Source organism: Carassius auratus, chromosome 19 (genome assembly GCF_003368295.1).
Source record: "Carassius auratus strain Wakin chromosome 19, ASM336829v1, whole genome shotgun sequence".
Classification (NCBI taxonomy): Eukaryota; Metazoa; Chordata; class Actinopteri; order Cypriniformes; family Cyprinidae; genus Carassius; species Carassius auratus.
In genome coordinates this window covers 27,060,950-27,085,879 of record NC_039261.1, presented here as the reverse complement: position 1 = coordinate 27,085,879, position 24,930 = coordinate 27,060,950, and the positions used below count along the sequence as shown (strand labels likewise).

The window sequence follows — 24,930 nt, the reverse complement described above, 5'->3', positions numbered from 1 at the left end:
ATATTGACATCTAAAAATATAAACAGATTTCATAAACAGGTGTCATTTCCAAATATACCTTCTCCTGTTTCTAGTATCAATGAATAAACACACACATTCAATTAAATTACGAAAGCTATTAAATGTAGCCCAGTAATCGTATACAGAGAAACTATGTCACGTCCTTTGTGTGACATTCTGGTGTGTTGTGAGTTGCTGCAGTAGCGCGAGGTTTGCGCGTTTGACGTGTGACGTCACAGACATTGCGGCGCTCTCAGATTGAGAATGAAAGGAGGTGATACAGGAGGAAAGGATGATGAATAGGATGGGCAAAATAAGAGGAAATAAGAAGTAAGGTTCAGCGGTTTTAGGAGATTCGACGCCTGCTGTTGAAGACATCTGTAACAATCCCGTTGTAACGTTAGTGAAACAATCCGACAATCTAGGTTATCGGTTCTTTAGAGACAAAAGCAGAATTGAAGACTGTGCTTTATGGTTGACGTGACTAACGCCGTCCATTTGGAGAAATAAGTTCATCTGTGGTTCATCTGCGCGTATTATCCGGACGACGATAAATTAATTAACGTTAACGCTACATGATTTCCACACGAACTGGAGTTTCCTTACTTGTAAGTAAGCAGATTAATCTATATAGTCACTATCACAGTCATGACATTATCTTGTTTGATAATGTGTACCAGTAGCTAAAATGTGGTCTACAGTGAAATACAGATGTTCATTTTAATGACTTAAAATCTTGTTTACGTAAGGTGTAGGTACCGCAGAAGATACGAAGGAACGTCATGACGACACATGCGTACACACGCCCATTACAAAAACAAACCACGTGATCTCGCTTTACAATTCCTGTATGAGAGATGTTCTGCGTGATTTATAATCTCTGACTGTATGTGCACACTGCCAGAATCTGCAATATTTCCTGTAATTCTCTGTGATTAAGATGATGCTTTCATTCTACAGGGATGTGTGATCTGAGGATTTAAAATGTTTTCTAAAATGTGTGTGTGTGTGTGTGTGTGTGTGTTCTTGTTTATGTTACATTGTGGACCAAATGTCCCCACAAGGATAGTAAAACTGACATTATTGACGAGAGGAAAAAAATATATAAAAAAATATATATTAAAAGTGTAACAATGAATGTTTTCTGTAAGAGGTAGGTTTAGGTTAGGGATATTTTATTTTTAATATTATTTTGTAATTATAACAGACTGTATCTTTTTTCTATGCACTGTTAGTTTACCTTAAAGGATCCTCCTTGCTGCACCTGGTGGCCTGTCAAAAATTATGAAAATGGATTTAAAAAAAAAAAACTTTACAAAAACAAATACTATCCGGCCTACATGTTTGTGGTTGTTAATGAAATGATTTGTCTGCAAGATCCTTAGATAACTAATACCAAAGCAGGCCTAAAACAGCATATAGGCCTACTTTTGTTTTTTTATAATCTTTAATCTCATTGGTCTGTGTTGTTTACAGAGGGGCAAAGCTGGGCATGTTGTAGTATCTCACTGAGAAGTTGCCAAGCTGGACGAGTCCAGTTCTGAGTGCTCAAGATCAGATCCTACAGAAGCTGTACACCTTGGACCCATCCCTGAAGAGCAGTATGTAGGCGAAGGAACTGAGGAACCAGTGCCTCAAGCGCCACACGCCTGCTACAGGGACGCAGAAACAATCACAGGTCAGAACGCATGTGAATGTGTGTTGTTTCATATAAGTGTTGATTTGCACATCTCGGTCTCTCTCTGTTGTAGATGTTTGTAACAGCACAGAGCTCCCTGAGGTGGAGATTATCAGTCTGTTGGAGGAGCAGTTGCCAGTCTACAGGCTCAGGGCAGACTGTGTGTACGGCTATGAGCACGACGACTGGATCCACACACCTCTCATCTCGCCAGACACACGCATAGACCTCACCTCAGAGCAGATCGAGGAGACACTCAACTACTTTTGTGAGTGAAACAGGCTTGTTATCATTAGAAAGAATTTTGACCAATAACAGGGGTCCTGCAGGCCTTAAAAAGATCTTAAATTGGAACAAAAAAATCATACATTTATGTCATTAAATGTTGCATGTGCTGCAGTAGTATCTTCCTTAATATTTTTACTTTGTTTTCCAATGCAATTATCTAAATATCCTTAAATTAAAATGCATGAAGTTTTGTTTTCTGTGAAAATAAGCAAAATGAAGTGTGTTTATGTTTAAAACCAGAACAAATATCTGTGAGTGGGGAATGAAAACTTGTTTTCCCTTGGAATTAAACTGGCTTTTCTAAGACCACTCCCTTTTTTATTATTACAAACTCATTTGATTTTGATCAATTTCTCAGAAAACAAGACTTCTTATGTAATTTTCGTATTTAGATTTTTTTTATCTTTATACATTTGCACATACTTTTGATCTCTGTTTGATTTTTTTAAATTTTAACATTCAACGATCTTGTGCATTTCTGCATTGTGCTGGTTTTAGAAGCATGGACATTAATATTAAAAAATAAATACATTTAGTTAATAAATGCATTTTATATTTCATATAAAATGCATTGCTAATAAAGCAAAGTTATATTTCGTGGTTTAGTTGGCAGAAAAAAACATTACTTTTGAAACTTTTGTAGCTACCTGAATAATTGCTAGACTAGAGTTCTGCAGATTCCTCTTCTTTTTATCTAATGGAGTGAGATCTGCTCCGATATTTGAGGGGTTTTTTTCTTGCCATATAATATGGTTTTGATGATTTTTCCATTTTTAAGGGACCTAGATGTAACGGAATATGTAGTGAGGATATATGAAGGTCATCGTGAAAAGTGAATGGTGTTGTTAGTGATATGGCTCAGCCACTAGATGGCGCTGGTTTCTTTTGTATCCACACTTGTTTGGTGCGTGAGCTACAGAGTTTAAAATAAAGTGAACTGGTGTAAGCCCATATATATGCTCAGTCAGACTACATATTATGTAACCAATATATGTCACCATTACTGTTTTACACGCCTCTGTGAAGTTTTTCTTGTTGTTGTAATGTGGCTTGTGAACTGTTTTGTAACATATAAATATCACATATTAATGTAGAAGTGTTCATAGTAAAAGATCAACTACCGTTCAAAAGTTTGGGGTCAGTAAAGTTTTTTAATGTATTTAAAGTAGTCTCTTTTGCTCATAAAGGCTGCATTTTTCTCCAAATGTGAAATATTGTTACTGTTTACTGTTATAGCTGTTTCCTGTTTGAATACTTTTAAAATGTAATTTTGTCTTGTGATGTCAAAGCTGCATTTTCAGCAGTCTTACTCCAGTCTTTAGTGTCACATGGTCCTTCAGAAATCATATGCTGATTTGGTGCTCAAGAGACATTTCTTTTTTATTATCAATGCTGAAAACAGCCGAACTGAGCTGTCTAATATTTTTGTGCATACCTTGATTATTTTTTTTTCTGTCACCTATGACAAATGTAATACATCCTTAAAGTTAATTAATAATAATTAAAACAAATATTAATAAAAAAAACCATACTGTCCCTGTTGAACAGTAGTGTATGTTTTTTCCACTATAAATAGGTTACAGAACGTATTTCTCTTATTTATTTGCACTGGACCTAACCTTATCACTAGCATTCTGAGAATTTGTGTAATTAACCTCTCAGCAGCCTTCATTATTTAAATTGGTTCTGGTTACATAACTGTTATAGATTTCCCCTCCAGGGTATCAGACATATTGGAGAGTCTGACGCACATGCATCCGTGTAAAAGACTTTAACGCACAATTCGAAAGTTTCACTGATTGGCTGCTGCATGTGCTAGTGTGGAAAAGCAATAATAAGTCGACACACTTTTTAGTTTAAATGTTTCAAACGGGTTCAGTTGGATAATTGTGTACAGCTCTTGACTCAAGCCCATCTGAATAGCTCCTACTGAGTCATGTTTACTGTCTGAATCATGCCTCATATCAGCTTTCTGTGCAGACAGAATATTAATATATACTGTCAAAGACTAAGAAATCAGCTCTGCCTTTGCCATAATGAATGATAATGTAATAAGTAATCTTTTTCTGACAGACTGCAACGGTATTATATTTCAATTATATTACAGTTGCTGGACAGTTAAGGAATTATTCCAGTCCAGTGGAAAACTGCATTTAATTAATCTTAGAGGGAATACTAGGGTGGTTTCTGTTATTCATTACCCTTTGAATTCTATCTTTTTTAACTATTTCGATTTCTATAGAATATTACAGATTTTCAGAATCATGCTCTGGTCAAGCTCAGGCATGTAAACTGGTTTACAAATAATTAAAAGACCAAATAAGACATTTAATAAAGGATTATAATGATTATTTTACATTTTTAAATACATTTTTAATTGTCATTTGAAATTTAGATATACAGTATCATATATCAGTTAATCAGTTAAAAGGTCACAGAACAAGGGATGCAATAATTTGTCCGGAAATGCAGTAAAAACAGCAATATTGTGAAATACTGTTAAATTTACAAAAAAAGAAACATAAGAATAATTAAATGTAGTTTACTCCATTGATGGCAAAGCAGAATTTTCAGCATCATTACTCCAATCTTTCAGTCTCACATGATCTTTCAGAAATCATTATAATATTCTGATATGGTGCTCAAGAACTTATTTATCAATATGAAAAAACCTTTTGTGCTGCCTAATATTTTGATGTGAACCAGTATACGTTTCAGGATTCTTTGATGAATATAACATTTAAAAGAACAGTAATTATTTGAAAATACAAGTCTTTTGTAACACTGTCAACTTCTTTATTGTAATTTTAGATTGGATTTTCTTAAAAAATACATTTAAAAAAATTATTATTACCGGTACTAAATACATGTTTCCAAAATAACCCCGACTTAACTAAATAAGAAAAAAAAAACCTTAAAAAATGATATTTTATTGGATTATTTTATGATGATCATGGATAATATTGCATAGTCATGTGACAGAGGAATAGAAATACACTGAATCACATGAATGACCCTCTAGTTCACATTAGATTATAGTCCTTTACATCTGACCTTGTGATATCAACATTACCTTCATGTCCCACATCCCCCCACCACTACAGCCTCTCTCTCTCTCTCTCTCTCTCTCTCTCTCTCTCTCTGTCTCTCTCTCTGTCTCTCTCTCTCTCTCTCTCTGTCTGATTCCTTCCCTCCCACAGTCTCTCTCTCTCTCATCATAGAGTTAAATATAGTCACTCTCCTCTTATTGCTGTAACTGACCACACTCTCAGCATCACTCAGTACGGTTACGGGAGGAAGGAAGTGTAGCGCTAACGCTCGGTCTGGTCCTCTCCTCTCTGCTGAGTGGAGAGGGAATAAAAGGATGCACAAGATCATGGGAGCAGAAGACTTTGAGCTGGAGTGGTGCTATGAGCAGTATGCTGATGGTAAAGTCATGCATTTGTAGTTCCTGCCTTTATTTCTCATTATCAGGGGGTGTTTTTGAGCATTTGAGGCATTTCTTTTGCATGCTGTGGGCTAGTTTTATCTGTAAGTGTTTTGGATGAGATTCAGATGTGCTTTAAAGCTAATCACATTCTCCTTTTTACCCTTTCTCCTTTTTGAGTGTAGCCTGAGGCCTCTGGATATCTTTGTGTGTGTGTAGAGAGGACGGCATGGTTGTCTTATTTATTGCTCTGTCCAGAGTCTGACACTATGACCTCATAAAACTTTCTCATCACTAGTCCAGAAGCGTTTTAATATCTTTACAGTCAATGTCCCGAGTTTGATTGTAGATCTACAGTCCTCATTAAAGCAGGCTCACTGTGGATGGGGTTGCTGAGTAACAGCACCATGGAAACAGTCGCGGGGCAATCATGCATGGTTTGTCATTGATGTTATTGTAAGAGCATGATGGTGCGAGGTCAGCAAGCCAGGAGCTTTTTCCCCTTCTCTTTATCTACTTAAACTGACATTACATGTCTGCAAGCTTGAGAGTTCTCTTATCAGGGTCATTTTTAAGGTCAGGATGTAGGACTTTTGCCTCATTGTACTGAAATTGTTTAAGCTGGTGTAATGTACTCAAGTGTTTTTTCGGTCTGTGTTTCAGTACTATGTGCTGAGCGAGTGGGCCAGATGACCAAGACCTACAATGACATCGACGCTGTCACAAGACTTCTGGAGGAGGTGAGGTTTAAAAAGATATTGTGTGTTTATTATGATGCTAAAGTCTGGGTCGGTCATTAATAAGAAATAATGATTTTGTTCAACAAGGATGCATTTAATTAGTTAAAAGGGAAACTAAAGATACATTTAGTGCAACACAACAGTTCTATTTCAGTGCTGTTCTGAACTTTCAATTCATCAAGGAATCCTGAAAAAAAGGAATCATGGTATTTACAAAACTATTATGCAGCACAAAAAGAAATAATAATAAATGTTGCATGAGCAAGTCATTATATAAGAATTAATTCTTGAAGAATCATGTGAGGAAAATTTGCGTTGCCAAAACTACAGTTTAAATGACATTAAAAAAAACATTTTTTGTTTCAACTGTTATAATAATTCACTTTTTCTACTGTATTTTTGATCAAATAAATGCAACCTTGGTGAATAAAAGAGAAGCATCTTACCAACCCCAAACTTTTAAGCAGTAGTGGATTTTCAACTCTTTTTCTCAACTCTACAGAAAGAGCGGGATCTGGAGCTCTCCGCCCGCATCGGTCAGTCCCTCCTGAAGAAGAACCATGTTCTGTCAGAGCAGAACGAATACCTGGAGGAACAAGTGGGCACCATCAGGGAGGAGGTACTTGAACAGATTCATTTCAAAATTTTCTCCCCGCTGGGAATTCAGGTTAAATGAGTTACATGAGTTCACTTCTTAGTCAATTTGGCTCTCAGTTATCAGAAGCTTTTTTTATGGTTGATCTCAGTTCATGTCTTTAATACTGTTAGTAATAATATGAGAAATTCTAATTAGCAATGAACGAATTCTTGCTGTTTAAATTGTGTTTATATTATTGTGCACAGGTGGCTCAGCTGCACCATGAGTTGAATCTAAAAGACGAGCTCCTGCAGTTCTACACTAATGCAGCGGAGGAGAGCGAAGAGGGGTCTGGATCGCCCACGTCAGTCCACTGTTTTATAACACTGTCCTCTTTTACCTATCGCTCAAGGCCAGTGAAGCCGGTCCTGTTGGCTTCAGTTAGGATATTATTAGCTCAGACTTCTCAGCTCTAGTTTTAAATGTATAATGTACAACAGTTTTCAACAACCTCAACACTTGTTACTTCTGTTGAATCAGACAGTTGTTCAACCATGGAAATAAAGAAAACAGAATTTCTTAGTCATACAGTCTTTGGTTTCTGGATCAGGAGTCAGCAGGGAAGGGCAGGAGTTTCTGCTCGTGGTGGTTCCTCTCTGGACATCCTGCAGCAAAAACTACGAGACCTGGAGGAGGAAAATCTCTCTCTCAGATCAGAGGTACTACATTTAGAAACGCATTACCGTTCAAACGTTTGGAGTGGGTACAAAGTGGAAAACATAGTCAAAGTTTATTGCAATTTTGTCGGTAATTGTATTTGTTTTTTCCCCTAATTTAATATATTTTATATAATTTAATTTAATCCTTTAATGTCTAAGATAAATTCTTCTATATATCAGACGTTTCAGAAGTGCAGGTTTTACTGGAAGTAGAAAACTTTTGTAACATTATGAACGTCATCCCTGTCTCTTTTGATCATTTAATGGGTCCTTGCTGAATAAAAGCATTGATTTCATTTAAAATGAACTACTAACTGGCAAGACTAAGCAAAAGCGAAAGAAGACATTTTGGCCCCGGGCAATGTGTGTGCCTCTGCCAAATTTCCATGCGTGAATAGAAAAAAGAATTGATTTCTATTGTGCGTGCATGCTGCAATCACAGTAGATTGAGAATCTTTCCGAATGTCTATAACCTCTGTTATTCAGAGTCGTTCTGAACACACAGTGAACTATCATGGATGGGATTTCCGTGTTTCTGGAGGTTTATGGACTCCACTATACAAAGATTGCAATCGTTTTACTTTTATTAAATGCTCACCTTGATTTGATGATTGGATGTTCTTAGAAATGACACAGACCAGAATGAAACAGACTTCTTAAAACACACTTGCTGTTTGTCCTCAGGCAAGTCAGCTGAAGTCTGAGACTGAGTCCTATGAGGAGAAGGAACAGCAGCTGGTGAACGACTGCGTCAGAGAGCTAAGTGAGGGAGATGTTGTTTTAGGGATTAAGTGGAGGTGTATTGCTCTATATTTTGACAAAACAAGAATAAGTCCACCCTTTCTCTCCATAAAGGGCAGTCCAGCATCCAGATCTCCAGTATAGCAGAAGAACTGGCCAAAAAAACCGAAGATGCCTCTCGCCAACAGGAGGAAATCACCCACCTTCTCTCTCAGATAGTGGACCTGCAGAAAAAAGCCAAAACCGTGAGAACCGTTTCATCTTTTTTTCTTTAACTTTATTGGTGAATGAATTGTACAATATGTGAGATGTTCTGAGATGTATGTGTTTGTGTGTGTTTTGGACAGTTTGCTGTCGAGAACGAAGAACTTTCTCAGCACCTTTCAGCAGCTAAAGATGCTCAAAGACAGCTTACAGTTGAGGTACTTTATTTAAGACATAATAAATCAATATTCCATGTTTTTCACCTTACAAAAGCATACATGTACCTTCATAATATATTCTGTGTGTATGTTATTGAAAATGTTGTTGGTTTCTCACACACACACAGCTCCAGGAGCTGGAGGAGAAATACTCCGAGTGCATTGAAATGCTCCATGAGGCTCAGGAGGAGCTCAAGAACCTACGGAACCGCAGTGTGTCCGCAGGAACTCCTCGACGCTATCACCCTCTGGGAATTTTCCCCATGGTAGACACACACACACACACACACACATACAAAGAGTTATATAACTCATGCTAGGCCAGTGCACTAAAATTCAGCTTTGCCATTACATGACTAACATTTTAAAGTATATTAAAAATACAATATTACGCTTTTTTATGCCTACTGGAAAAAGCTATTCTGAAATCTGTTAGTTCTTGTTGTAACCAGATTATAACATCTTCCAGAAGGTAAAGGTCTGAAAAGATTGAATGCAGGTTGTAAAAGATCAGGGTCAATCCTCTAGAAAAAAAAAAATCCCCATGTAGATAGTTTCGTAAAAGTTTGTGCATGTGTGTTTTAGGACTCCCTGGCTGCTGAAATTGAGGGAACCATGAGGAAGGAATTGAGTCTGGAGAATCCTGACAATGAAGAACAGAGGTTTGAAATCTTCCTCCCTGTTTTTCCTTTTCCAATACAGCATATTATCTTTCATTGCCATAATCTGAAGTAGTTAAATATCTCCTCTAACAAAATGTGCTTTTGTCTCAAGGGTTCGTCATAAGCGTGTGTTCGAGACCGTGAAGAACATCAACCAGTCTGTCAGACAGCGATCTGCTAATTCTGCTACCAACATCCCTGGGTCCAATCAGACGCTCTCCTCCCTTAGCTCCGCCCTCTCTGACAGCAATGCAGCGCCTGATAACCGTACACAGAGCATGCTCCAGGAGACCGGCCCCTCAGATGCTGCGTGAGTCCATTATGAAGCCATGTTTACAGAGACTGTATGCTAATAACTTGAAATTGACCTTTAAGTTTTTTACATTTCATTATTATTTTCTTTGAAAAGGTCAGTGCTGAATGTCCAAAAGTCATATTTTTTTTTACCTACACTTAATTTAACACATAACAACTGATGTACTTATCATTTTGAATAAGTTCTAGTACTATCATTCAGATTTCGTATTTAACACTATGTTAATGTTATTTCCCTTTTGCCATGAATGTTTAAACTTTTGATTCATCATTTGAACGTTTTATTCATTGTTTGGCATCTTTCAATTTTTATTTTTGGATTATTTATTTTTGAATATTTTTTTGTTGCTACCCCAAATGAAGAAATTAAATCACATATGAGCTTTAGATTTATCATATGAGCAGCTGCTTTGAGATTTTTTTATCATTTATTATTAGAAGTGAAGTAAAAATATAATAATGATACGTGCTATAAGACTAAACTCACCTCTGTCACCTCATCACATTACTACCTTTAACATGTCAGACAGTTTTTAAATAAGAGAAATCCCTTAGCATACATATATTCGGTTAAACATTATGTGTGAATACAAAGACAAATCCAGTATTTTATCATAAAATGTTCTTTTTAGATAAAAATATATAATGCATAAAGAAAGTTATTTAATTCAACTGAAATCTGAAATTCACTATTCTAACCTTAAAATAACACGTTTGCAATGTAACTTTGATAAATGGGGTCTTGCAAATTGGAGGACATTACTAATAGAAAATCATACATTTAAAGATAAAATCATTTTAATTTGGCATTACAGAATCAACAAATTTGAATCTATCAAATAATGTAACTAATTTCAGCATCCTTTAAAATAACTTTAAACAAATGACCTAAGAATGAGTCTTGTTTTCAGTCACACAACTCTCCTTGTTTTCTGACTGCAGTGTGGACGCCCCTGAGAAGCGCTCTGGCTCTGAGGAGCTCAAACTCGCTCTGAGGCGACTGTCTCTGCGGCGGCAGAACTGTCTGAGCGAGCGTCTCTTCTTTGAGGGGGAGCGGGAGAGGCGTAACCGAGAGCCAGCGGACAGTGGAGATTACTCAAACAGGCTGGTGCACAGCGAGAGCATCATGTCCCTGGGCGCTTGGGCCAGCCGGCCCTATCTTCCCGACAAGCTCCAGATTGTCAAACCTCTGGAAGGTGACCGAAATACCCAAAATGTCTATCCTAAGACATTTCTTCGTTACCGTTCCAGGCCACGTCCACCCACTATGATGCTTTTCAATTCGCTGTGGGGGCTAATGCATCCTCGCAAACACTCGTACTTCAGAGAATCCCGCTCCTGGATACATTTACACTAGCGATCAGGTTATGGCATACTTTTGAAAATTGATAAATGTAAGGAATAGTTCACCAGAAAGTCAAAATTCTTTCACCTAACCCTTTCATTTCAAACAAATGATAATTTTGAAAGGAAAAACTCCCTCCACTGTAATACATGGCTAATGCAAATAATTTTGCATATGATGGTGCTGTTATGAATATTTATATATTCTATGAAGGCTCTTCTACTATAATGAAAAAGGCAGGACTTCATTTGTTTCATCTGTGCTAAACCATGTATGTGAGATGTGAAAGAGTCCGATCAGTTACATATATTCTAGTGTCGTGATGAATTATAGTGTAGTGCTTAAGCTGCATGAAGTAGTGATTGAAATACTGATTTTGAAGTTTGTTGTGAGAGTTCTTGGAAGAAGTTCTGTTTTGTGTGTTTTTACTGCCACCTAATGGACAAAAAATGAAAATGGACATTTTTACTTTGTTTCACTCTTCATCCATATTTTCTGTTTCTGTAATTCTTTAACTTTTTTCACCCCTTATTTAATTTAAAGTCTGTGTTCTGCAATTTTCTCTTCACTTTCAATAAAGTCTCTTCTTCTTATTCCATTTCAGACATTCTCATTCTTTCTTTCCTTCATTCTATATTTTCATTATCACATCATTGCACCATTGTTAATATGTGTTTGTTTACACACTGACCTGATATAGCTGCAGTGTAAATAAGATGATATAATCACACACTTCTTCTCTGCATCCCTCGTGTCTTTTTCTTCTCCTAGGCTCGGCTACGCTTCAGCACTGGCAGCAGTTGGCTCAGCCTAATCTGGGCGGTATCCTGGATGCCCGACCTGGTGTGGTCCCGAAAGGCTTCCGTCCCTTGGAGCTGGACCTGGAGGAAGTCTATCACTATGCCGATTATGAGGAAGATGAGCCTGGAGAGCAGTATTTCCAGAACCTTCCCACCACAACCACATCCATTTCCAGTGTACCTGCTTCCCATAGCCTCGCCCCCTCAGCCTCCCCGTCACCATGTCTCAGCACAGGTCACGCTTCCATCGAGTTCTCAAGTAAGTTTTGAGTCATAGATTGACATTATAATACTATTTATGTTGCTTATTGTATGTTTAAAATGGACATACGTTGTGTAAATATATATATATAGAGAGAAAGAGAGGGAGAGAGAGAGAGAATCCTTATTCACTATTTGCTATAATTTTTTATTATTATTATTAATTTATTTTTAAAAAAATCAAAACAAACAATTTCCTATATGTTAGTCTAACAAATTTCTCAAATTATTTTAAAACCATATATTTGGTAAATATTAATTTAGATAAAATTAATTGAACTAAATATTTGTTGTGACAAGTTCTTATATTAAATATGACTTCAGTATCTAAACTAAATATAAAATCTATTTATTTATTTAAAAATAAATAAAAACTGTGCATTGTCATGGATTAACAGATTTTATAATTAAAATATTTCTGAAATCAATATAAATACACATACCACACACACACACACACACACACACACACACACATATATATATATATTATATAATTGCGATTAATCACATCCAAAATATATGTACTGTGTATTTATTATGTATATATAAATACACATATAGTTTATATTTTGAAAATATTTACATATGTGTATGTATGTATATTTATGTTCTTATATTTCATATTTAATATATAAACATAACATATTTTTTTTATATGTACATTTATGTGTTTGTATTTCTAATATACATAAAAATATACACAGTATACACTCATTATGTAAGCAAAAACTTTTAAATTGGATGTGATTAATCGTTTGACAGCTATATATATATATATATATATATATATATATATATATATATATATATATATATATATATATATATATATGTATATATAGCTGTCAAACGATTAATGTTCTTCTTTAAAAATACATATTTAGAACACTTTCATAACTTTCATAAACTATTCATTTAGATACAAATAAATGAAAACTGTTTGTTTGACTCTCAGTTTTTGTATATTTTCCAGTGTATTTCCCGGGCAAATGCATGGCTCACACAAGTTCAACCTACACCTTCACCACCTGCAAAATCCTCCATCCATCTGATGAGCTCACAAGAGTGACACCCAGGTAATGTACTGTCCTGTCACTGAGACAATAACTGACTAGCCAATCGGCAAATCATTTTCTGTTTTTCTGTCCAGTTTAAACCCCGTCCCCACCTCGTCCTGCGTGATGTCAAGCAGTATCCGCTCGACCCCTGCCGTCACGCCGTGTACTCCTCGGAGAATGAGTCTGTCCCAGTCTCAGTCATTCACCAACCTGCGGGACTCCACCAAAACCTTCAGCACATCCTTGGGCCTGGTTCGCCTCCTGCAGGAGAGGGGCATCTCTGCTGCCGTGTACCAGCCTCAGAGCTGGGATAGAGGAAGCGGAGGAGTCCTCTTCTCCACCTCAGTTCTTCCTCCTCCTCCTCCCGACCCGAACAGACCCACCACTCCGCCAAATTCCCCCACCCGTTGCACTCCCAGCCCAGGTTCAGCGGTTTCTGATTCGGACACCTCCATGCCTTTCTCTTTCAAGAGCCCGTCCTATGAAAACTTCTTGGCTTCCAAGCCAGCAAGGTCTATTTTGAAAGAGGTGGCAGGGGTGTCTGGGGCTCAGGCTAAAGACTGTGAGAGCCAAACTGATGTCAGTATGTATAGTCTCAACTTGGTGGATAAGCTGAAAAGGTTAGGGTTGGCAAGCCCTGGGGCTTCTGGGGCAACGGGGGGAGGGATTCCAAGGCCAAGCCCACTTATAGGTCCTCTGGGTGGGCTTCGGAGGGCAGGGTCCCCCTTTAGTCCCCTAAATGAAGGTATGAGGAGGAATCGAAGCTATCCTGCTATGGTTGGGGCCAGTATGGCAATGAAGGGCCCCGGTCCTCAAGGGGACGAAATGCTACTGGCTCCTAAACTACCCAAGCAGACAAGTCTTAAATAATCAGTTATGCATAATAATGAATCACACAATCAGTGGATTGTACCTTATTATCTTACTAACACAGAATTCAAGTCATAACTTAATATATATATATATATATACACTTAAAAAAACACTCTCACATAAAGTGATAATTCACCCCCCCCTCCAAAAGGAAACTTTGATATTTACTCACCCTTATATCATTCCAAATCGGACTTCACGCTCCATTATTTGACCTTGTTGACTTTTGTTGCCCTTTTAAGTTAATCATACTGAAAAATGTTGATTTAATTTACATGTTGTTTCAAACCTGTATTTCTTTTTTTCTGCTGAACACAGAGGAGGATATTTTGAAAAATGTTGGCAGCTAAACAGTTAAAGAATATAGACATTAAAATTACCTTTGAAATCACTGGGAACCAGAACTATTAGGTTATAAACACTCTTGAAAATATCTTCTTTTGTTTTCAGCAGAAGAATCAAATGCTTACAGGTTTGGAACAACATGAAAGTGAGCAAATGATGAGAGGATTTTAATTTGTATCTTAATAAAAACACACATATGCAGATGGTGGTTTATTTTTATTCATGCTGATCTGTCTGTATGTTCTCTCCTCACTAACTCCTTGATTTGCCCTGTACAATCTAATGTGACGTATCCTGTACAGATGGTGCTGATCGTATGTAACCTTTGACCTCACTTTGACTTCCCAGCCAGTGCACATGCAGGAAGGAATAAATCAACAAAAACCAAATGAACTAGAAACTCTGCAGTCACATGTATGGTTCATTCACTATGAATTAGAGCGAAGTTCAGTTATCACACTTGATGTGTATTTTTCGAGCTAAGGGCATTTCCAGGGTATAGGATAATGTATCGATCCGGGATCAATGGTGTTCTGTTCCTGCTTTTGGCATCTATAAAATGTATTTTCCCTGGTTGCCTGCTTGTTTTGAAGGATGGCATTTGAGTTGATGTATTGATGCTAGCAGATAGGATGTGCAGCACTGGTTTAATCACCCACCTCGACCAACTCTCTATTCCTACATTACTCTGTCTATATTTATCTTTCTGTCTCAGGGCCATCCTTAGCTGATGCGGGGCGCGGTGTGAGGTAGGAAGCAGGGTCCCCTCGGTCCCTTCGCTGCGGGGCCCAGTTTTGAACGCACCAGTTCCACTGCTCAAAGGATGGCCCTGGCCTGTCTATACCTTTTTTTTTTAAGTAGATAAATCTTTAATAATGAAGTGACAACTGTAGCTTTTCATTCGATGAGTGGGTAAATGAATTGAGAGTTATTGGCTACATGAAAAGCCTGATTTCAGAAAGTGCTTGCTGTCTTGCTGGTTTTCTATATAAAAAAGCGAGTGCCTGTATTTCAGTCATCTGTCATGTCAGAGTTTTTACTGAACACCTGGAAAACGTTGGAGAGCACTAATGAGCACTGAGCGATTTTATTCTCTTTATTTATTCATTTACCATGTTTTGTTGTTTCATGTTATTTGAAATGTGCACTTTGACTTTCTAATGTGCTGTTTAACACCCACCTGTTTCATAACGTTTTTGAGATTTAGTTGCTCTCAGGTAATGGTCGTACAAGGGAAAAGCTTTTAGATTAGTGACTACGCAATAATGTTCGTTTGAATAATTTTATTTTCAAATAAAAAAATTTTGCTTCTTGTCTGTCGATACCCATAACTGTCACTAGAGGTCAGTGTGTCTTCACTCATTTGTTTTCCTTCCTTATTTTGCACAACCTGCTGATGGAAATTACAAATAAAATTTGGGACTTTCTTGACTCTGTGTGTTTTTCATGATAGGAAATAAATAAATAAAAAGGCTTTCAATCTAAGGGTCCGTAATTAAACGTTTCATGAGTAACTGAGGGTTTCAACTGAGTTTGTTAAGAACCTCTTAACAAATTTACTTTTAAGATAGTTAGATTTGTTAAAAAATGGTTACTGCTTAATTCCTTTACTTAGATTTCAGTACTTAACATGTTAAAACAAGCGTTAAATAGAAGCAAAGGTAAACTGAAGTAAATTTCCATTTTCCAAAATGGCACGAAGGAATGAGGTAAGCAGTTTTTGTCAAATTGTCACATTATGTTTATTTATTTAAGTATTTTCAGATTATACCTGATTTGGACTTGGTTTCATAGTTTTGATCAGTCAGAATGTTTCCTCCATTATATGAAATGTGAATGGGTTGCATTTCTCCCATAACCGTTTGGTATTGTTTGTTTGAAGAAGTACATTACAAGACAAAAGTGAAAGGGAGCAATTTGTTATCCCAGACATGATGGCGGCTAACCTACTTCAGACATGCTCTCCAAATTAAGTGTCCAAAGAAAAAAAAAGAAAAGACCTAGGTTTTCATTATATTGCCATGGGAACAGGACTGGAATTATTTACTCTGGAGTATTTCTCATAAACCACAAAGATGACCTCCAAAGACGAAGCAGCCCAAACAGTAGCATTTAATATCCTGAAGCAGGTAGGGCATCATTTGAAGATGTTTCTTAGGTTAGACTAAACATGATTATTTTTGTGCACTGCAATGACTTTTCCACTGTCTTGGGGGGGAGATCCTCAATTATATCATGAGATGTCCATCAGCGAATGTTAATCTCTGGTCACAAATAAGTAGCCATGTTTTGTTTTGTCCATTTGCTTCATCCAACCAGACACAAAATAACACAAACAATTGCTCATGGTTTTAAATGAGGGCAAGACGTTTACGCTAACACAGGTACCAAGAATCTAACCAATGGGCCCAATGAGAAAGTTTTACCTCAGTGTCGCCGGTTCAGTGTTCCTGCCCAGCAACAGTCCTGACTCCAATAACTTTATTCCCATTTGACCAAATAATGACAAGCTGAATCAAATCCACTGGTGGTCTAATGTGATGTAATACGTCTTCGATGTTGGATTAGATCTATAATTGAGGGTTTGATGTGATTAACATTCGTTCTTATTGGCCAGTATTAGATTACGGCTCAGTAGCATTTCGCCTTTATTAAGGGTCAGTAGAGGAAAAGGGTGATGTTTTGAATATGACAGTTCTGTCCAGCTCTTTGCCTAATTATAGCAGACAGTGACGTGCGTGCATGTGGCGGCTGACCAGTCTGAAGACGTATGTCACATCCACCACTGCAGCTTGATGGTCGGCCTGTTATTATAGAGGGAGATCTATTGCATCTGTCTGTCTTCCAGTCTATTTACGTCTCTATGTGCCTGTCAAATGAAAATCTTTACCCTTGGACAGTGAATGAAGCTCAGTGAATCCCTTGAGTCTGCCTTGAAGCTTAAGAAACCTTCGACCCTCTCTTTTCTAACTCTTTCCACTTCTCTTTGTCTTTGGAGAGCATCTGAATAATTCAAATGGTCTTTTTTAACCAGAAATCTTTCCACTGCCTCCACTTATTGCTCCTTTAAAGCATTTCCTCCATTAATTCATTTACTCATTTATTGGTTTTTCACTTTCTTTCCAAGCCAAGAGGCTTCCTGACAAAGCCGTTTGAGCCGCAAAGTCTTGTTAAGCCATTTCCTTCCATTAAAGGCGAGTTCTCGTGGTTGCGAGCTGTTTTGATGGACAAACTGCCGGAGTCTGTAGGATTTTAAGGCCAAAGTTGAATGCTGACCTGATTTATTGAAAACTGTGGGTTCATGAATCTGACAAGCACATCAGCTCAATGGTTCTCTTTATGCAAAAACCACTGCATATGTGACAAATAAAATCAACAAGACTGAAAAACAACCACAATACTTTGAGACTTTTTTGTCTTTTTTTTTGCAAAATTAGGCATATGTGTATATTGCATTAAACTGGTTTCTTAACAAATGTACATTAGAATAATAATAACAGTAGTAGTAATAAATATACTCTTTATTTGTAGGTGAGGAACCAGCTGATATATATGGATTTTATGATGAGTATTCATATTCCTCAGCACTCCGGCGGCCAAAATCCATCCAGCCCACGTAATCCCGATCTTTTATCCGGTGGTTAATGCTGTTTGCTCTGTTGTTCATGGAGGAGCTGCGATGAACAGAACCTAAGAGAGAGAAAGAAAGAAAGAAGTTAATGCAAAATCTCTTAACATCCTAAATATTTAACTAGTAGTGACATGGTATAGATATGTATAAGTAGAAAGGTGGACTACTATATACGCACATATATCAGAATAAATCATCACTTTTAGACACAACTTCTAACATCTTCTACATAAAACCTGGTTCTAAATGGCAAGAGATCAATGAAGCTGGCACTGTAGCCAGTTTTCTGTCACCCATTGAACATAAATCATACTTAAGTAAGCGATTAATGATGTTAACGGCAAAACAAAACAAAAAAAGATGTCAAGTGTGAACTCTGGCTTATACTTAGATGTGTCAAAATGCCATTTAAACAGTCCGGATTGTCTTGACTTGCTGTGAATTTAATTATTATTTTGAATCGACATGATTGAGTTGAGTGGCACGCTACTGTGTGTGGCAATGTTTGGGCAACGTTTCAGCTTCATACCGCATGTTAGGTGTCATTCAATCTGTTGTCAAGGGTGTGATACTGTTTTCAACAGATGGGAGACTTTTAACACACTATACATACTATCTTTTGGTGTAGACTTGTTGTGACATGCTGACATGTGTGAAGCTTGCACCTCCTACTCACAATTATTGAGAGAGAGAGAGAGAGAGCTGACCTTAGTGAGAAACTGAGTATGGTGAGAATCTAGGACACTCTTTAATGGGATCAGTTAGTTCCCATTACACACACTGAGTATTTTCATCACGTACACACACATTGGACATTCCATTGGCTTTTTGAAATTCTTGGCTAATGATATTATCTACCCCCTAACTTAAATTTAACTCTTGAAGAAAACCTTTCTGCTTCTGTAGACATTATTTACCTGTTTATTAAACTATTTTCCTTTTGGAGATCATAAACGCTTCCCATTTTGTCCTTGTGGGAATATTTGGACACTATAATGTAGAAGAAAAACCTGATCCACATGCATAAACTCACATTACAGATGCTCCCTGTTTACAATTTAGTAATTTAGTAAAATGTCATTTCACACTGAGCTTGTTCAGAGGTGCAATTCCCTGTTCCTGTGATTAGGAATGATAATAGTAAGATCCCCTTTGAATAGGAGACGCCCTAATGAGTGGTTATGCAATTTAATGGTGCACACCTGACCCAAAAAATATCCGCCTCTCGTACACCTCCGGCATAAACAGGCTTCTCTCGGCTGTGTTTGTGTTTGTCAGTGCCCAGCAACGCTAACCTGGAGCTACAGTACAGTGCGTGACAAAGGTTTACTTGCATTATGTGGAAACCTGTAGTTTCATGTAATGATTTTACCTGCTTGTTTGTCATTTCACCTTCCTGTTGTTGTTCTCCTAAAAATGAACTTGCTCTAAATTTGTGTTGCACTTTTTTTTTTTTTTTGAGTATTTTTGTTTTTATGGTAATGAAGAATAAGCCAATTTGAATAAAAAAAAATTTTTTGCACATATTTACAATAAATAAACAAAATTTTGTAAAGGAAATTCTGAGCTAGTTTTCAAATGAAGGCAAAAGAAACGTTCATACACAAGGACATACACTGAGAAAATATGAGCACGAAAGTCATACAGGAAAGGGAGAGCAGAAGAGATGGAAACAAAGAGAAAGAGCAGATTTATCTGCTTCTCCTTCCAGCTCTTCCTGTTGTCCATTTCTGTATGTACTGCAGTATGAGTTAGTTTCACTGTTACTCATTCTGTGTTTCTGTCCGTGCGGAAAACCAAGCATTTGCTAAAGCTACATTTTTTGGTTTTCAAGACAATTGAAAACCATTGTCATTCTTTCTGTCATTGTGGACCATTGTTTGCTGTTCAAGTGTCTCTCACCTTTTTTGGACATGAGTTTGGCCAGCAGTTGGCTGAGGTTGGCACGAGTGTCTGGGTTTGTGTCTGCGGGCTGCTGTTTGAGGGTGAGGCTGGTGGAGCGGGCGACCCGGTGGTGCCCACTTAAACTGGCATCCAGCTGCGAGGGGAGAGGGCTGTCATCAGTGTCAGAGGAAGAGGAGCGGGGCCGACCCAAACAGGAGGCAGAAAGCGCAGCCAGGATCAGACACACGCACACCCCGCTGTTCATCCTGCAAATGTGAACTAGAGGAGGAGCAGACAGAGGCAAGCTTGTTAAAAGAAATCCTTTGTAGTTTTTGCTGCCATGCAATTTAATGAATTTTCTTTTTAAAATGTTTTATACATTTGATTATTATTAATATTAAATGTATTTGCATTTTTTTCTTAATGTTATAATTTTTATTATTTCTAATATTAAATGTATGTGCATATTGTTTGTTTTTACTGCCATACAATTATTAAAAAATATATTTTTATTATTATTACATTTTCATATTAACTTGTATTGTTACTGATACATGGTTTAGTTTATTTAATTTATGATTTACTGATATACTGTTTTTCATTCATTCTACTATAAATATCACATTTTGATTCTTATTCTTATATTTGGTTTTAAATACGCACAATTTAAATTTTAGTCATTAAGTAAAAAAACTGATTTATCCTTTAAATTAAATTAATATCAATATTAAATCATCAGTAATCAATAAACTAATTTATTTGACTAAGAAAATAAAGAAAATTATTTGATGTAACAAATAAGCTATTTTTTCAGACTTTCTGTCAACTCGGTCTAAAGGATGAAAGACATTTTAAGTCTATATAGATAAAAAAGTATTAAGGAAATCATTTTAGAAAGACAATAAAGTTATCAAGCACTGTTTACAACTATATTCTGTTACTCTAATGTTTGAAAGTTAAAGAATAGATAGACAGATGGATAGGATCTCTTACCTTATTCTCTTTTGCGAGCTTGGAGGAGAATGAAAGTGGGTATTCTCAGGAAGGAGGGAGAGAGGCACTTATATACCCAGCTGTGACGTGCACACACATGCATTCACTCACACACTTCCACAGACATGCACGCACATGGAAAGTGTTGAAGCATATACATATGTACATCATGCTATTTTTGCATCTGTTTGCATCTGTTCTACAATTCTTTTTTTTTATATTGAAATCACTAAATTGTTCTATTAGACTATTTTAATTCATTTATTCTGAATCTGGCGATACTTTAATCAAACCTCAGCCAGCTTAACAGGATTAAAGTTCTCCAACAACTGAGGTCAAGAGTCAAGGAGAACAGTCTGGAAGCTAATTGAACTCATATCTGTATGGAAAAACCAAACATGTCATTTGTATGCAATTTCTGCGTATTAGATATGCTGGCCATTTCAGCTCTTGCTGTGTAAGTGAATGGCTGCCATCATGGCACCAGCCTCACCTGTACTCTCTCCAGGTGCGGGCCAAAGTAGACACACAAGTGTCGGAATCAAATAGTTCTAGAAAATGTTGTTTGATAAAAACAGCTGCAGCTATATTTAAACAGACTTTATATAACTCTTTATGTAACTTACAGCTTTACATATAGAACTTTCTGGAAGTGTTTCAGCACCAGCACTTTTACACTTAGTATGATGTAAACACACTGCTTTTATAAAGCCTTGTACGCAGAACGGAGAATGTCATTATTTAATGTCATCCTCATGTTGCTCCATATGACTTTTTTTCTGAAGAATATCCAGGTTTAACTATAATTTATCAAGCTATTAAGATTCAAAATGAAAGATCTAACACTGTAAAAGTATCATTTTATGGTGTTATCTTTTTGTAGCTTGGACCTCGATGTGCTCATACACTTTCATTATAGAAAAGCGTGGCCAAAAAACAGGAGAAAAAAAAGTCTCGTCTGCCATTCCTCTTATTCTTGGCTGTCTATCCCATCCTTTTTTGTAGCTCTTCTCATATTTGACATCTTTTTTTTTTTTTGCTTTTATGAGGTGACAATTGAAGTACTCATGGGGTACTTTCATTTGTTTTCACAGAAAACAGCTGTGAAGGAATATATCTGTCTGTCCACCTGTCCCTCAGTCTTTCTCCCTCTCTTCGTCTCTCTCTCCCTCTCATGGTTATCGGGGTGTAACATTTGCGTGGTCGGTGTGGGAACACTTGCGTGGGAGGTGCTGTGAAGCATGAGAATCGATTGGCTGGCGTGTGGGAGGTGTTTGTGTGATTGGAGCCTGTCGTAATGTGAAGGCAACCTGCACTTCAATTTGCTTGACTTCTTTACTCCAGGTGTGAAGGATAGTCACAAATGAGATGCACTCGCAACCTGTGTTTGATGAAGAGATTTTTATAGCAAGGTTCATCAAGACATCAAGACTTTTAGTCCAGAGTCATTTCCCACTTCCATCACCTTACATAACAGAGTCAAGGCTCAAGAGGTTTCATTATCGATCAGAGGAGTGGCTAAAGTTTGAATCTGGCTTGCAACGTTTTCCATTCCATTCAATGCTTTCTCCTTTATTTCCTGTTTTATTTTTATTCTTCTCAATAAAAATGGCAAAATGGCTCAAATTATTTAATAGGCAGGCAATAAACATTTAGTAAAGTCAGAAATTATTACTCTTACTCACACATAATATGTTAGTATTTTTTTTATTTATTATTTTTAAAAAGAAATGTTTCTTGAGCATCAAGTCAGCATATAAAAATAATTTCTGAAGGATCATTTGACACTGTGAATAATTAGTTTTGCCAGCACAGGAATGAATTAGATGTAAAAAATATATATACTAAAATATACTTTTAAAAAAATTATTGTAATATAATTTAACAATAAACATTGTTTTTACTGTATATTTGACCAAACCAAATTTTGCCTTAGTAAGCACAAGACAATTATTATTAAAAAAAAATAACCTTAAGTTAAAGAATAGAAAGATCAGAATGTCTTGCCAGAAGTTTTGCCATGATCAGTCGTGTCAAACCAAGCGCTGTGCAAATCATAACTTCAATCTCTCTCCAAACGGGTTCATGCAGAAATTTTGCATTAACTGATCCTCATCGTATTTTATTCTGATCGGAGTCTGCCATGACAGGATCATCTATAAATCGAGGGCTAGGAGGTTAAACGACAGATGTAATTGTGCTCACCTCACAGTCTTCTGGAAATAAATGAAACCAGCACCATTACTGAAGATCATTCCACAGTAATTGAGGATGACCTATGTAAATCTATGCTTCTTACAAGATGGCTAAACTTTCCACTGCACACATGAATAAGTAATTTAAAGCTGTTTCTCTATTTGCTGCTGTCCCTCTGTCTGTCTCTAATTACATACTGGGGGCATGTCAATTAATGACACTTAATTACCACATTTCAGACCAGAAAAGACCAAGTAAAATGTCCATGTTAGCTGAAGGGAGAGGACCAAGCAAAATTGAAAGAGTTGTGTCTTATGCAAGATCTTATGAAATCAGAGAGCTGTGTAGACAAATATATGCTAAAGTATTCCTGAAAGTTAACAAAATTAAAATCTACATGGTTTCCTTTCAGTGGAAATGGACCAAAATTATTGATAACTCTAGCATAAATTCATGCACTCAGAATTTATCACCTTTACAATCCGATTGAGATTTGAATGAGAAAAAATATTACACCTTTCTGTTTATGGACCTTGAGTGTAGTAGTACTCTGTGGCGGCTGTGTTTCATTTATCTTTAACTTTTAAATGGTCAAAGCACCTGCTTGTGATAACAACATCTGCATTGATAAGGGGAACAGACTAATTTGGTTTAATGGGAAGTGCCCCAGCATTACTGTGACGCCACTGTAATTATCTTTGTGTAGGGTGCTGTATAAGAAACGGCATCCTATTTTGCAGTGTTTTATTGTGTGATTTACCTTTAGCTTGGCCAATAACACTTGAAGCAGGATGAATTAGGACTGAAGAGCCAGCTGGGCTGTGCTGAAAGAGGCACCTGTCCTCCCCCTGATTGGCATTGCAAAAAACATGTTAACGAGAGGATAGATGGACAATTATCAAATTGGATTACCTTGCGTCACTCTGCTGTATTTTTGGTAGGCAAAGTATTGATTCTGTTGAGTGGGGAGGATTTCGTTTTTTTATCGTTAATATTAATAGACACATTAATAGACTGGCCATTTTGAACCATCTTAAAAAAACATTAAGACAAAAACAGCACTTTAATTTCAAAGCTTGTAAAGGCAGTTTAAACTTCACTGGCATTTTGCAGGCTTTATTTTATGAACTCCCCATGGTTAAATTCATATATTGTGCTAGTTTTTTTTTTGAGCTCAGTACCATGACAAAATCTCTGCAATGAAAATCACTCTTTGTTTTCCTAACCAGCTGAGATGTAGCATAAGTTTGCCATAGGGGATTCATAAAGTATCCCTATCTTTCAGCCTATGAATATTTAATAATGCTGAGCTCCACCACCCAAACAAAATGCATTACAGGTTTTCCCTTCTCTGCAATGTCTGACTATTTATTTAAAGATTTTTCTCTTTATCTCTCAGCCTGTATATTTTTATATTGCAAGGATGTTGGTTGAATCTAATTAAAACTATTATCCTGGGAGGTGTTAAGATGTGTTAAGTCGTCTTTAAAAGGGGCAGGAAGTCAATGATATTGATTGAAGCCTCTGGCTAATAAAAGGGACTGCGCTACTTACTCTAAGCATAATATACATTTCGTAAATCAAATGGTGCCATAGCATATAGGATCTTGCATATGCGCAACAAAATGGTTTTACATGGTCTCACATATGCACTTTTCTTGGAGGATTCTTGCAAATCCATGTCAAACTTTGTATTATAACACAAACTTAAAACAAAGCAAAATACCTTGCCATACAGTAAGGTTTTTAGCTGGCACTGCAGTTTTCACTAACTTATGTTTGAGGACATCCCATAGGTGTAATGGTTTTTATACTGTAGAAACTGTATATTCTATGGCCCTACACCTAACCCTAACCCTCACAGGAAACTTTGTGCATTTTTACTTTCTCAAAAAAACTCATTCTGTATGATTTATAAGCGTTTTGCAAAATGGGGACATGGGTTATGTCCTCATAAGTCACCCTCTCCTTG

General features: G+C 36.8%; 2 protein-coding genes across 5 annotated transcripts; one reads left to right on the top strand and one right to left on the bottom strand.

Moving 5' to 3' along the window:
* The first annotated feature begins 215 nt into the window (after positions 1–215).
* On the top strand, positions 216–15,685 carry trak1b (trafficking protein, kinesin binding 1b). Of its 4 annotated transcripts, none has more exons than XM_026289862.1 (16): positions 216–330; positions 1,477–1,946; positions 6,057–6,133; positions 6,636–6,752; positions 6,977–7,074; positions 7,321–7,429; positions 8,114–8,192; positions 8,285–8,415; positions 8,518–8,592; positions 8,721–8,858; positions 9,178–9,254; positions 9,367–9,564; positions 10,512–10,765; positions 11,686–11,973; positions 12,952–13,054; positions 13,129–15,685. In XM_026289862.1, the coding sequence occupies exons 3-16, from the start codon at positions 6,083–6,085 to the stop codon at positions 13,904–13,906; spliced, it is 2,496 nt and encodes an 831-aa protein (XP_026145647.1). In that variant the 5' UTR covers positions 216–330; positions 1,477–1,946; positions 6,057–6,082; the 3' UTR covers positions 13,907–15,685. The 4 variants fall into 4 exon arrangements, with proteins under 4 accessions (XP_026145647.1, XP_026145646.1, XP_026145648.1 ...); XM_026289861.1 differs by having other exon boundaries at positions 216–608; XM_026289863.1 differs by lacking the exon at positions 216–330 and having other exon boundaries at positions 1,513–1,678; positions 1,752–1,946.
* Positions 15,686–17,501: 1,816 nt separating this feature from the next.
* LOC113120036 (cholecystokinin-like) lies at positions 17,502–20,838 on the bottom strand. Its single transcript, XM_026289858.1, has 3 exons — positions 20,763–20,838; positions 19,788–20,048; positions 17,502–17,944 (listed from the first exon to the last, which is right to left on the bottom strand). The coding sequence occupies exons 2-3, from the start codon at positions 20,032–20,034 to the stop codon at positions 17,814–17,816; spliced, it is 378 nt and encodes a 125-aa protein (XP_026145643.1). The 5' UTR covers positions 20,035–20,048; positions 20,763–20,838; the 3' UTR covers positions 17,502–17,813.
* Between the last annotated feature and the right edge of the window lie 4,092 nt (positions 20,839–24,930).